This window comes from Scyliorhinus torazame, chromosome 14 (assembly GCF_047496885.1).
Source record: "Scyliorhinus torazame isolate Kashiwa2021f chromosome 14, sScyTor2.1, whole genome shotgun sequence".
Lineage (NCBI taxonomy): Eukaryota > Metazoa > Chordata > Chondrichthyes > Carcharhiniformes > Scyliorhinidae > Scyliorhinus > Scyliorhinus torazame.
This window is the reverse complement of record NC_092720.1, coordinates 24,999,500-25,014,271: the sequence shown is the minus strand read 5'-3', so window position 1 is coordinate 25,014,271 and position 14,772 is coordinate 24,999,500. Positions and strand designations below refer to the sequence as shown.

General features: G+C 49.0%; 1 protein-coding gene across 3 annotated transcripts in view; it reads left to right on the top strand.

The window, feature by feature from the left end:
• Positions 1-14,772, top strand: part of LOC140389583 (mediator of RNA polymerase II transcription subunit 12-like protein) — a 731,598-nt gene that overhangs the window by 43,482 nt on the left and 673,344 nt on the right. For all 3 annotated transcript variants that reach the window (XM_072473837.1, XM_072473838.1, XM_072473836.1), the window contains exons 4-5: positions 7,676-7,867; positions 9,377-9,536. In XM_072473837.1, coding sequence (XP_072329938.1) covers positions 7,676-7,867; positions 9,377-9,536 — 352 coding nt within the window. The remainder of the gene's footprint in view (positions 1-7,675; positions 7,868-9,376; positions 9,537-14,772) is intronic.

Below are 14,772 nucleotides of genomic sequence, written 5' to 3'. Positions count from 1 at the left end.
ACATGGTAGACTAGAACATAGAACATAGAAAAATACAGCACAGAACAGGCCCTTCGGCCCACGATGTTGTGCCGAACCTTTGTCCTAGATTAATCATCGACTATCATTGAATTTACAGTGCAGAAGGAGGCCATTCGGCCCATTGAGTCTGCACCGGCTTTTGGAAAGAGCACCCTACCCAAAGTCAACACCTCCACCCAACACTAAGGGCAATTTTGGACACAAGGGCAAATCATGGCCAATCCACCTAACCTGCACATCTTTGGACTGTGGGAGGAAACCGGAGCACCCGGAGGAAACCCACGCGCACACGGGGAGGATGTGCAGACTCCGCACAGACAGTGACCCAAGCCGGAATCGAACCTGGGACCCTGGAGCTGTGAAGTAATTGTGCGATCCACAATGCTCCCGTGCTGCCCTTAAGAACAAATAAATCTACACTATATCATTTTACCGTAATCCATGTACCTATCCAATAGCTGCTTGAAGGTCCCTAATGTTTCCAACTCAACTACTTCCACAGGCAGTGCATTCCATGCCCCCACTACTCTCTGGTTAAAGAACCTACCTCTGACATCCCCCTATATCTTCCACTATTCACCTTAAATTTATCTTCCCTTGTAATGGTTTGTTCCACCCAGCGAAAAAATCTCTGACTGTCTACTCTATCTATTCCCCTGATCATCTTATAAACCTCTATCAAGTCGCCCCTCATCCTTCTCCGTTCTAATGAGAAAAGGCCTCGCACCCTCAACCTTTCCTCGTAAGACCTACTCTCCATTCCAGGCAACATCCTGGTAAATTTCCTTTGCACCTTTTCCAAAGCTTCCACATCCTTCCTAAAATGAGGCGACCAGAACTGTACACAGTACTCCAAATGTGGCCTTACCAATGTTTTGTACAGCTGCATCATCACCTCACGGCTCTTAAATTCAATCCCTCTGTTAATGAACGCTAGCACACCATAGGCCTTCTTCACAGCTCTATCCACTTGAGTGGCAACTTTCAAAGATGTATGAAGATCTCTCTGCTCCTCCACATTGCCAAGAAGTCTACCGTTAACCCTGTATTCCGCATTCATATTTGTCCTTCCAAAATGGACAACCTCACACTTTTCAGGGTTAAACTCCATCTGCCACTTCTCAGCCCAGCTCTGCATCCTATCTATGTCTCTTTGCAGCCGACAACAGCCCTCCTCACTATCCACCACTCCACCAATCTTCGTATCGTCTGCAAATTTACTGACCCACCCTTCAACTCCCTCATCCAAGTCATTAATGAAAATCACAAACAGCAGAGGACCCAGAACTGATCCCTGCGGTACGCCACTGGTAACTGGGATCCAGGCTGAATATTTCCCATCCACCACCCCACTCGGACTTCTATCGGTTAGTCAGTTTGTTAGCCAACTGGCCAAATTTCCCACTATCCCATGCCTCCTTACATTCTGCATAAGCCTATCATGGGGAACCTTATCAAATGCCTTACTAAAATCCATGTACACTACATCCACTGCTTTACCTTCATCCACATGCTTGGTCACCTCCTCAAAGAATTCAATAAGACTTGTAAGGCAAGACCTACCCCTCACAAATCTGTGCTGACTATCCCTAATCAAGCAGTATCTTTCCAGATGCTCAGAAATCCTATCCTTCAGTACCCTTTCCATGACTTTGCCTACCACCGAAGTAAGACTAACTGGCCTGTAATACCCAGGGTTATCCCTAGTCCCTTTGTTGAACAGGGGCACGACATTCGCCACTCTCCAATCCCCTGGTACCACCCCTGTTGACAGTGAGGTCGAAAAGATCATTGCCAACGGCTCTGCAATTTCATCTCTTGCTTCCCATAGAATCCTTGGATATATCCCGTCAGGCCCGGGGGACGTGTCTATCCTCAAGTTTTTCAAAATGCCCAACACATCTTCCTTCCTAACAAGTATTTCCTCGAGCTTACCAGTCTGTTTCACACTGTCCTCTCCAACAATATGGCCCCTATCATCTGTAAATACAGAAGAAAAGTACTCGTTCAAGACCTCTCCTATCTCTTCAGACTCAATACACAATCTCCCGCTACTGTCCTTGATCAGACCTACCCTCACTCTAGCCATTCTCATATTTGTCACATGTGTAAAGCGCCTTGGGGTTTTCCTTGATCCTACCTGCCAAAGATTGTTCATGCCCTCTCTTAGCTCTCCTAATCCCTTTCTTCGGTTCCCTCCTGGCTATCTTGTATCCCTCCAATGCCCTGTCTGAACCTTGTTTCCTCAGCCTTACATAAGTCTCCTTTTTCCTCTTAACAAGTCCTTCAACCTCTCTTGTCAACCATGGTTCCCTCACTCGACCATCTCTTCCCTGCCTGACAGGGACATACATATCAAGGACACGTAGTACCTGTTCCTTGAACAAGTTCCACATTTCACTTGTGTCCTTCCCTGACAGCCTATGTTCCCAACTCATGCACTTCAATTCTTGTCTGACAACATCGTATTTACCCTTCCCGCAATTGTAAACCTTGCCTTGTTGCACGCACCTATCCCTCTCCATTACTAAAGTGAAAGTCACAGAATTGTGGTTACTATCTCCAAAATGCTCCCCCACTAACAAATCTATCACTTGCCCTGGTTAATTACCAAGTACTAAATCCAATATTGCCCCTCCTCTGGTCGGACAATCTACATACGGTGTTAGAAAAGCTTCCTGGACACACTGCACAAACACCACCCCATCCAAACTATTTGATCTAAAGAGTTTCCACTCAATGTTTGGGAAGTTAAAGTCACCCATGACTACTACCCTGTGACTTCTGCACCTTTCCAAAATCTGTTTCCCAATCTGTTCCTCCACATCTCTGCTACTATTGGGGGGCCTATAGAAAACTCCTAACAAGGTGACTGCTCCTTTCCTATTTCTGACTTCAATCCATACTACCTCAGTAGGCTGATACTCCTCGAACTGCCTTTCTGCAGCTGTTATACTATCTCTAATTAACAATGCCACCCCCCACCTCTTTTACCACCCTCCCTAATCTTATTGAAACATCTATAACCAGGGACCTCCAACAACCATTTCTGCCCCTCTTCTATCCAAGTTTCCGTGATGGCCACCACATCGTAGTCCCAAGTACCGATCCATGCCTTAAGTTCACCCACCTTATTTCTGATGCTTCTTGCGTTGAAGTATACACACTTCAACCCATCTCCGTGCCTGCAAGTACTCTCCTTTGTCAGTGTTCCCTTCCCCACTGCCTCATTACACGCTTTGGCGTCCTGAATATCGGCTACCTTAGTTGCTGGACTACAAATCCAGTTCCCATTCCCCTGCCAAATTAGTTTAAACCCTCCCGAAGAGTACTAGAAAACCTCCCTCCCAGGATATTGGTGCCCCTCTGGTTCAGATGCAACCCGTCCTGCTTGTACAGGTCCCACCTTCCCCAGAATGCGCTCCAATTATCCAAATACCTGAAGCCCTCCCTCCTACACCATTCCTGCAGCCACGTGTTCAACTGCACTCTCCCCCTATTCCTAGCCTCGCTATCACGTGGCACCGGCAACAAACCAGAGATGACAACTCTGTCTGTCCTGGCTTTTAACTTCCAGCCTAACTCCCTAAACCCGTTTATTACCTCCACACCCCTTTTCCTACCTAAGTCGTTGGTACCAATGTGCACCACAACTTCTGGCTGCTCCCCCTCCCCCTTAAGGATCCTGAAGACACGATCCGAGACATCCCTGGCACCCGGGAGGCACCATAGCTTCTGGGAGTCTTGCTCCCGACCACAGAATCTCCTATCTATTCCCCTAACCATTGAATCTCCTACAACTATTGCTTTTCTATTCTCCCCCCTTCCCTTCTGAGCCCCAGAGCCAGACTCAGTGTCAGAGACCTGGCCGCTAGGGCTTTCTCCCGGTAGGTCATCATCCCGCCCCCCCCCCCCCAACAGCATCCAAAACGGTATACTTGTTTTGAAGGGGAACGGCCACGAGGGATCCCTGCACTATCTGCCTGTGTTTTTTTCCCCCTGACTGTAACCCAGCTATTCTTGTCCTGTACCTTGGGTGTGGTTACCTCCCTGTAACTCTTCTCTATCACCCCCTCTGCCTCCTGGATGATCCAAAGTTCATCCAGCTTCAGCTCCAGTTCCCTAACACGGTCTTTGAGGAGCTGGAGTTGGGTGCTCTTCCCGCAGGTATGGTCAGCGGGGACACCGGTGGTATCCCTCACCACCCACATCCTACAGGAGGAGCATGCAACTGGCCTAGCCTCCATCCCCTCTTCCCTTACAGAATATAGCTGCCCTGTGGACCAACTGGATCTCCGCCCTCCGACTCTGCTCCCAGTCGGCTGCACTCTCTGTAAACTCCTGGCTCTCTTCTCACTCTTTGCGGAAATGTAGGAAACAAAATGAAAGGAGCACCTTACTCCCTCCTCACCTAACTCCCTCAGTCACCAAACTCTCACTATAGCACTCAAATGCACCAAATTCAGCACTCCCTCAGTCACCAAACTCTCACTATAGCACTCAAATGCACCAAATTCAGCACTCCCTCAGTCGCCAAACTCTCACTATAGCACTCAAATGCACCAAATTCAGCACTCAGTGCAAACTCTCTGGAATCTGTTTTCTTTTGTTTTGCATTTAAAAAACAAAAAGGATTTGGAGCAGACATCCGTTTTGGGAGGCTGCCAAAACTGGGAGAAATGTTCAAACCAGTGCTCCCTCTGGGCTAAGGAAAAGGTGACCCAGTCCTGGTGGGAAACCTGGGGTGGGGGTGTGGGTGGAGGGGGAAAGACATTTGGCGTCGGATACATGGCATAAGTGTGTCCTGAGGGACCTCTGATTCTCAGATAGAGAAGTTGTTCATTTTTAATCTACCTTAGGTCTTAGGTCCAGAAAAAAGACCATCCGTCCCCTGAACTCAACATCCTAATTCATTGGACCTGGCCGTCTGGTATGCTACCAGCATTCCTACTTCCATTTCCCATCTTGGAAAGTCCCTCGCAAGGTTTGAAATCAATCCTTCATTGGTCTTTCAACAGTTTGAGCCCTTGTTTGCTGTCACGGTTCACCTTTTCTATTTACCCCAGGCATTACCAAGATGAAGTTGCAGCTTTATAATAAGAAAATTGTTTCCCTTTTGGTTTTTATAATGCCTTCATTTATATAACTCCTTTCACGTCAAAATGTTTGCGCTTTCAGTCGCGAATTGGTAGTGCATCGACCTGTATTGGTGGCAATTTGTTTTGACATGGTAATTTGCTAAATGACAATTTTCGGCTTGTGACCGAGTATTCTGCAGTCGATTTGTGCGAGTGGGTAGCTCTGTCTCTTCCGAGTTTGGTTGGAGTCTGAAGCCTCACTAAGGACTTGAGCACATGACCGAGGCTGACACTTTCATGTGTCACAGATGAGACTGGGTGCCTGCTGCCTGTTTGCTCAGATGAATTTAAAGGGTTTGAGATGAGTAGTGAGAAGTGCCACAGCAGGCATGTCACGAGGAAGAGGAATGCAGAAGTTCTCTTTGTTGAATTAATAAAAACCTCTTAATGATCGGCAGATAATAACGAGTGTCTACAGGAAGGAATTTTTAAAAAGTTCCTTCTTGTGTCCGAATCTTGGTACAGCAGTGTTGTCTCCCTTACACCCACAGTTCCCAAGCAGCCCGCCTGAAATATGAAGCTGAAGTTGAAAAAATTAACTGAGGTCCGATCCCAGGTCAGTTGAGCAGGCAGCATTCCCTCCTTCCCAGAGCTCTTTTGAAAGGACGCAAAATGGAATCAATCTAGTTCATATTCTCGCATGTCGGAGAAATGGAGTTGGACATCTTGCTCCATTCCTTCCAAAATGAGAAGCGCTGTAATGAAGGGTGCTTAACGTGTAATACAGCTGTTTGCGATACATGTCCAGTGTCTTTCCATTCCTGCCCCCTCTAGGTCCACGTTCTTGGATCTCTGCCATGGGATCCCATTGACATGACAGCGAAAGCCATGTATTTGTAACATTGTCTCTCATAACCGCCTTGCACGCCTTTCACATGCGATAACTATTTTGTCGCGCAGCGACTGTTAAGTAGGCCATGGCAGTTTGTGCATCCCAAGATCCCATAAACCATGAATGAAGTAAGTGGCCAGTTAGTCGAATGTTTGAGGAAGGTATGTTCACCAGGGGCCAAGTGTAGAACTATACCTTTCCATGATGTGGAGATGCCGGAGTTGGACTGGGGTGAGCACAGTACGAAGTCTTACAACACCAGGTTAAAGTCCAACAGGTTTGTTTCGATGTCACTAGCTTTCGGAGCGCTGCTCCTTTCTCAGGTGAATGAAGAGGTATGTTCGAGAAACATATATCTAGACAGATTCAAAGATGCCAGACAATGCTTGGAATGCGAGCATTAGCAGGTGATTAAATCTTTACAGATCCAGAGATGGGGTAACCCCAGGTTAAAGAGGTGTGAATTGTCTCAAGCCAGGACAGTTGGTAGGATTTCGCAGGCCAGATGGTGGGGGATGAATGTAATGCGACATGAATCCCAGGTCCCGGTTGAGGCCGCACTCATGTGTGTGGAACTTGGCTATAAGCTTCTGCTCGGTGATTCTGTGTTGTCGCGCGTCCTGAAGGCCGCCTTGGAGAACGCTTACCCGGAGATCAGAGGCTGAATGCCCTTGATTGCTGAAGTGTTCCCCGACTGGAAGGGAACATTCCTGCCTGGTGATAGTCGCGCGATGTCTGTTCATTTGTTGTCGCAGCGTCCGCATGGTCTCGCCAATGTACCACGCTTCGGGACATCCTTTCCTGCAGCGTATGAGGTAGACAACGGTTCACTTTCCACTTCATGGGGGCGATTCTCCCAAATGGAGCCCAAGTGTTTCCACCGTCGTGAACGCCGTCGCAGACCTATTCTGTCTCCCACAGGGGGCCAGGACGGCGCTGGAGCGGTTCACGTCGCTCCAGCCTCCATTCCCGGCGCCAAATGGGCGCCGCGACAACCCGCGCATGCGCAGTTGGGCCACGCCAACCTGTGCATGCGCGGGGGACTTCTTTAGTGCGCTGGCCCCGACTCAACATGGCGTCGGTGTTCAGGGGCCGAGCGCAGGAACGTAGGCCTGGGATGGGAAGGGAGAGAGGCCGGCCCACCGATTGGTGTGCCTCGATTGTGGGCCAGACCCCATTGGAGGCCCCACCCCGGTGAAGGAACCCCCCCCCCCCCCCCCACAGGGCGCCCCCGGCCGTTCGCGCAGAGTTCCCGCCGGCAGCGACCAGGGGTGAACGGCGCCGGTGGGACTCTGTCGTATCCGCGTGGCTGCTCGGCCCATCCGGGCCGGAGAATCGGCGCGGCCCGTGGCCGTGTCGTGCCAAACGCGCCAGCGCAATTCTCCACACCTCGGAGAATCGCGTGCCGGTTCTCCGGCCCGGCGCGGGGCTCGGAGAATCGCCCCTCTTGTCTTTTATACTCTTACTGATTATCCAAGTAGATTGCACTTGTGAGGGTTTAACAATACATGGGTTACTGTGGTTTCAACATCATTTCCAGCCCATCTCCCTCTTCTTGATGTGAGGTTCAGTCCAGTGGTGGAAGATGTTTCAAATGGGACGCTGTCCAAAGTGATGACACACGATCACCTGCACTGTCCCCTCCCATCCCACTCTAACTTCCTTCTTGGCTTTATCTTAACAGATAGGGGCCTATTTTAGCAGCATCTTGGCGGAGAAACTTAAACTCAACACTTTTCAAGACACAGGGAAGAAGAAACCTCAGGTGAATGCCAAAGATAATTACTGGCTTGTGACTGCCCGCTCCCAGAGTGCAATTCACATCTGGTTCACGGATCTTGCGGGAAATAAACCTTTGACGGTTTTAGCCAAAAAGGTAGGATTCCAAAATGTTGCTTAACTTTTGCATATAGTGTGTGTGTGTGTGTTATCTAAATTGGAGCTGGCAAATACTGACATATGTGGTTTACAATTATTTTAAGATTTTTGTTCCAAAGTAAAGTATGTTCAGGGCAACAATGGATATCTTAAAAATGTAGAAAGTGACTTTCTTTTCTAATTGGAACTCGTTTAATTTGGATTACGTCTCCCTTCCCCTTTCTGCTCCGTCCTCTTCTTGTACCATCTCTCTCATTTGGCCCCCTCACCACCTCTCTCATTTGGACCCCTTGCCTTCTCTTAGAAGAACAAATTTCATTGGAACCCTACAGTGCAGTAGGAGGCTATTCAGCCCATCGACGTTCTGCAACAGCACCCTACCTAGGCACTCCCCCACTCTAACCCCTCAACCCCATAATCCCATCTAACCTACACGTCTTTGGAATTACTCAATGTTAGCATGGCCATTCCACCTCAACTGCACATCTTTAGACTGTGGGAGGAAACCGGGGCACCCGGAGGAAACCCAGGCACGGGGAGAATGTGCAGACACCTCACAGATAGTCAACCAAGGTCACGATTGACCCTGGAATCCCTGGCACTGTGAGGCAGCAGTGCTAACCACTGTGCTAACGTGCTGCCCTTGTTTCTCTCTCGTTTGGAGCCCCTCTCACCTTTCACATTTGGGGCATCCCCCTTAACCATCTCTGTTGTTAGGGCGTCCCACTCGTCTGCTCTCTTGTTTGGGACCTCCTCGCCTGCTCTCTTGTTACGGGACCCCCTCACCTTCTCTCTCGTTATGGGACCGCCTCCCCCTTCTTTCTTGTTTACAGCCTCCCCCTCTTTCTGTCTCGTTTGGGGCTCCCCTTCGCCGCCTCCTTTTTTGGGGGGGGTTACCCCCCCCTTTCGTGCTCGGGGACACCCCCCTCTACGCTCAAAGCCCCTCTCCCTCGACTCTTGCTCAGGGCCCCTCCCCCTTGCTCTCTCATGGCCCAACCCCACTCCTCTCTCACTCAGGGCCCCCACCCCACTCCTCTCTCGTTTGGGGTTCCCCCCATCCAGTCCCTCTCATGGCAGCCCCCCCTCCCCACCCCACTCCTCTCTCGTTTGGGGTTCCCCCTCTCCAGTCCCTCTCATGGCAGACCCCCCTCCCCACTCCTTCCTCACTCAGGGCTCCCCCTGCTCTCTCTCGCTCAGGACCCCGCCCCCTCCTGTCTCACCCAGGGCCCCTCCCCCTCTTCTCGCTCAAGGACCCCCCCTCCACTCTCGATCAGGGCTGCTCCTTGCTTGCTTGTCAGAATAAGTCGGGAAAAGCACCCTGATTGTGAACATTGACAATGAACATCAGTAGTTTCTTCAGGACTCGTATTTTACCTTCACCCTAAACACTTGATCGACAAACAATGTTTCTGCCTTTCTCAACAGGCCTTGTATTTCAGAGCAGCAGTGGTCAGTTTTGACCAACCGCATTGCAGATAAACATTTGTTTTGTTTTCCTTCTGCGCAGGTCCCAATCCTTAGCAAGAAGGAAGAAGCCTTTGCTTATCTGGCTAAATATTCCGTGCCGATGTTGAGGGGAGCGTGGCTGATAAAGATGACCTGCGCTTATTATGCTGCTATTTCTGAAGCCAAGATTAAGAAGCGACAGGCCACAGATCCCAACCTTGGTAATAATGTAAAAGTACCTGTTTTTTAATCCCTCTGTCATTGATTGTTCACTGATCACTTGCCTGTAATGATGAGTATTCTGGTTCAGGCTCCTGTCATGACTTGTTCCTGTGAGAAATGATAGTTTCCTTCAGCAGAACAAGTCCCTTATGAATGGAAATCATAGCACACACACACAGAAGCCACTCGCCCCATCTTGCTTGTGCCGGCTCTGTGAAGATGCTCTACGTTGCTTCTTAATCCTCTTCTCTTTCCCCACAGCTCTTCAATTGCCTTCCCTTTGATTGATTGATTTGATTTCTTGTCACATGTACCGAAGTACAGGGAAAAGTATTTTTCTGTGGCCAAGGGAACACACGCAGTACGTACACAGACAAAAAGAATAATCGACAGAGTACATCGACAAATAGTGATTGGTTACATTGCGGAACAAGGGGCCAAACAAAGCAAATACATGAGCAAGAGCAGCATAAGGCTCGTGAATAGTGTTCTTACAGGGAATGGATCAGTCCGAGGGAGAGTAGTTGAGGAGTCTAGTAGTTGTGAGGAAGATGCTGTTCCTCTGTCTGGATGTGTGGGTCTTCAGACTTCTGGCACCACGCCAGGGTCCCAGGTTCGATTCCCCTCTGGGTCACTGTCTGTGCGGAGATTGCACATTCTCCCCGTGTCGACATGGGTTTCCTCCGGGTACTCCGGTTTCCTCCCACAGTCCAAAGACGTGCAGGTTAGGTGGATTGGCCATGCTAAATTGCCCTTGGTGTCCATAAAGGTTAGCAGAGGTTATTGATTTACAGGGATAGGGTGGAAGTGAGGGCTTAAGTGGGTCGGTGCAGACTCGATGGGCCGAATGGCCTCCTTCTGCACTGTATGTTCTACGTTCTGTATCTTCTGCCTGATGGAAGGGTCTGGAAGAGGGCAAAGTCTGGGTGGGAGGGGTCTCTGACAAGCTGTCTGCCTTTCTGAGGCAGCGGGAGGTGTAGACAAATGTAGGTGAAGTACAAATGCAAATCACTTTTGAAAGCAAATGTGAGGTGGGAAAACACTTATTTTTGGATGGAAACCAATGGAATGGCAACGCTGCACGTGGGCAATGGGTGACAAGATGTCTGTGGATACCCGCCCCCCCCCCCCACCCCCACCGGAACGGTGTGGGGAGTGGGGGAGCGGGCGGTAAAATGTAGTTGAGGCCCAGGATCAGCCATGATGGTGTTGAATGGGGGCAGGCTCGACTGGCCGTAGGGTCTAATGCTGCTCCCACTTCTCTTTTCCTACTCCCATTTCTTGTGAAATGAACAGTTTCCATTCCATTTGTCGTGGGACCAGGCCGGTCAGCACAAACCTGTCCCCAATTATCAGCCCCATGCCTAAGAATGGGAAACCAAAGCAGAAACTGGTGGAAAAGCTCTGCGGGGCGGCCCAGTCAGCATCTGTGGACGAGTTAATATTTCCGAAGAAAATTGAGAGAAGCTCGGCCATAATGATTACCACAGTGAATCGAAACACATGTCAAGGTTTTTGGAACGTAGGAATTCGAAGCAGAAGTAGGCAATTCAGCCCTTCGTTTTAGTGACCATGTCATCCTAGCACCTGTTTTTTTTTTGCGCATGAATGGAGTTTCCCCTGAAAGATACGGCAATGGAATGGGAGATGATCCCCGTACATTCGCGAGTTAAGATTAAACAAACTTGCCAAGCTTTCGGACTGAGATGAGGCCCGCGAATACTCATTTTCTCCAGACCGTTTCTGGTTGTAGATTTTGCGGGAGCCATTCTTCGCGCACCCTTTCTTGGCCGGCAAAGTGGTGAAACTAATTGGAAAGTGAAGATTCTGAGAAGGTCCCTCACTATATAAGGGGACCTTTTCCTTTAAAGGTCTGGAGCGGGATTCTCCGTCCCACCAGCCGGCCAATGGGGTTTCCCATTGTAGGAAGCCCCACTCCGCCGGGAAATCCCCAGGCGTGGGTGCACTGCCGGCTCAACGGAGAATCCCAACAGTGGAGAATCCAGCCCCGATACTTTTTGTTGGAACTGGGTAAGCATTTGTTAAACCAAGGCCCGAAGCCTCCCTACGCCTCTCCTCCGCTCTACTTTATTTTCCTCCATGAACATTTAAGGTTGATCGGGTGTAACCTGAAGCCTCAGAATAACCTTAATTTTTTTTGCCTCTCTTGAGTCCACAGTAAACGGACCCGGTCAGTGTGGTTGAAGTGGAATCGGCAAATTAAATACCCACATCCCTGTAAAGGATCTGTAATTTAATTAACTCAGGATTAAAGGCTCACTGGACGTCCTCATGATGGCTAAGCGTGTCTCAGGAAACAAGAGAAACAGTGTTTGATTATGTTGTGCCCTTAATAAAGTAAAATGTTCCATCGTGCTTCACAGAAGTGTTATCGGACAATATTTAACGCTGAGCAGCATCAGCAGATCATCGGTCAAAAGATTGATCAAAGAGGTAGGAACTAAGGAGTGCCTTCATGGTGGAAAATAAGGTAGAGGAGAGACATTGGGAGGCGATTGCAGCGCTTCCGGCCTCGGTAGCTGAATGCAGCCACCAGCGATGGAGCGGTTTTTAAAATAGGGATGGTCAGGAGGCCAGAATTAGAGGGGCGCAGATAATCCTGGAGGGTTGAGAGATTGAATTTACGGAGATAGGGAGGGCCAAGGCCATGGAGGGATTTGAAAACAAGACCGGGACTTTTAAAACAAAGGATTTGCTTGACTGGAAGCCGGTGTAGGCCAGTGAGCACAAGGGCGATAGGCGAATGGGACTTGGGTGCAAGTTAGGATATGGACTGCAGAGTTCTGGGTGACTTCCACGTTCACGGGTAGGGGGATATGAGATGCCGGCCAGGGCTGCAGTGGAATGGTCAACTCGTGAGGTCACAAAGGCATGAGTGAGGTTTTCAACAGCAGATGTGCCAAAGTAGGGGTGAAATCAGATGAAGAAATGAAGGTGAGAAGAGGTGGTCTTGGCGATGCTATGGATAGGTACTTGAAAACGTGTCTTAGAGCCAAAAGCAAAATCAAGATTGCAAATGGTCTCGGACAGGTGCCAGGGAGATTGCTGGAGTCGGTGCATAAGAAATGGAAAAACTGGCGTTGATCTTCTCAATATTTAGTGCAAGTAATTTCTGCTTATCCAGCTTACTGGATGTCGGCCAAGCGGTCTCCCTTAGTCAACACAAATGGACTCGTTAGTCATTATCACTGTGCTGTTTGTGGAAGCTTGGTTTTATTTCTTTCTCTTCCCTTTGTCTTTTTCCTCGTTTAAGTTGGAGTAGAAGGATCGGGAGGGGTGTTGGTGAGACACGCCCCCTGGAGTTTTAAGGTTGAGCATGGCCTATGCATGAAATTATGTGGTATAAAAATTATTTTACGCTATATCTGAAAGGGGACCATGCGTGTGCAGCTGTGCAGTAACTTCCAAGTTGCTGCCGGTGGTGGATTTGTGCAGCTTAGAGGGAACATTGGTGGTGAGGTAGAGCTGGATGTTGTCAGCATGCACCTGGAGACAGATGATGTCACCGAGCGGCTTCACGTCAATGGGGATTAGGAAGTGGGGGGGGGGGGGGGGGGGCACAAGGATTAGATCCTTGGGGGAACATCAGAGGTGACGAGCAAGAAGAGAAACACATTGCAAGTGATATTCTGGCAACAACTGGATAAACATGGAACCAGGTGAGAACAGTCCCACCCAGCTGGATGTCATTGGCGAGGCGTTGGAGGAGGATGGTGTGGTCAAACATGCCAAAGACCGCAGTCCGATCGAGACGGATGAGGAGTGAAAGTCTGCCTTTCTCACAATTGCACAGGATGTCTTTTGTAACTTTGCTGAGAGCGGTTTTAGAGCTGTGACAGGAGTCAAACCCTGTTTGGAGGGATTGAAGTTTTTTGATCCGGGGAAAGATGGTCATCGAATAGGGAGGCGAGGACTTTGGAGAGGGAAAGGATGTTGGAAATGAGACAGTAGCTTGCAAAGACCGTGCAATCAAGAGATTTTTTTTTTTTAAGAGAGAGGTGGTGAAGGAGGAGGGGTACCTGAGGAGAGAGAACCGTCAACAACACCACCTAACGTGAGATCCAGGAAGTGAATTTTGCTGGGAGTGGAAATAGGTTTGAGGGAGCAGGAAGTTGGCTCGTTTGGACAAGATCACGTTGGAAAGGGCATGAGGGGAGATGGGAGGGGAGCTAGAGAAAGATGTAAGTATAGGATAGGGTGGTGGGGTCCTCGGAGAAAGTTTGGCTCTTTGGGCCAGAGAATGGGAGGGGGAGAAATAAGATTTTCACCTGCTGCTGATATCTAGCTCGTTTTACTTTGTCGAATTACTTGCAGAGAAATTCCAGCATGGAAAGGCCGTTGATCCAACTGGTCCATGGTCTACAAGAGATCTCTCCACCCTACGTCATCTAATCCTGTCAGCATTTACTTCTCTTCCTTTTGCTCATGTATTCAGCTGGTTTCTCCTTAAACGCATCAATAATATTCACCTTCACTACATAACAACTTGAGGGGCAGGAGCTGGTGTCAACCATAAGGCCCCTTGAGCTAGCTCTGCCATTCTATGTGACTATGACTGATCTGCCTCCACTCCATTTTCCCACCTGTTCGCCCGATCCCTTAAGATCCTGGGAGACCACAAATCCGTCCACCAATGTGAATAACTTTACGCTCCCTCACTCCTCCTGCCACCTTCTTGCCTGCTCACTTAACCTTTCCATATCTCTTTGTAGCCTCTGTCCTTTTCACAAAGTTCCTACCAAGCTTGATATAATCAGCAAACTTGGGTACATTACTCCCTCTCGCTTCATCTAAGTGGTACATCAGCACCTGATCATTGCCCCCCACGGCCAAAGTTACAGCAGGTTGGCATTGAAAGAGCTCAGGATTTTCGGTATCGCCACTTTCTACTTTTAATCTATTTGTACAAGCAAGATATTTCACACAGTTGGGATTTTTTGTAGCTGAAAAAGGTTGAATATAAAATTTCTGGAGCCTGCGCCTACCTCTCCAGTTGTTACGAAGTGAAGGTGAAGAGTATAGATGCAGTAAGGGGAAACCAATTCAGCCTGTTCAAAAATATCAATCGTAAAACAAGTGATGCAAACTTGTGTGCAGAGGCTTATCATGCACCTCCGGTGCAATATGTTACCCTTTATAGGGTCGTGGGCTGAATCTTCTGAAGAGTGGAAATCTGAAGTTTGTCGCACTGCCTCTGCACCTACCTCGACCTTT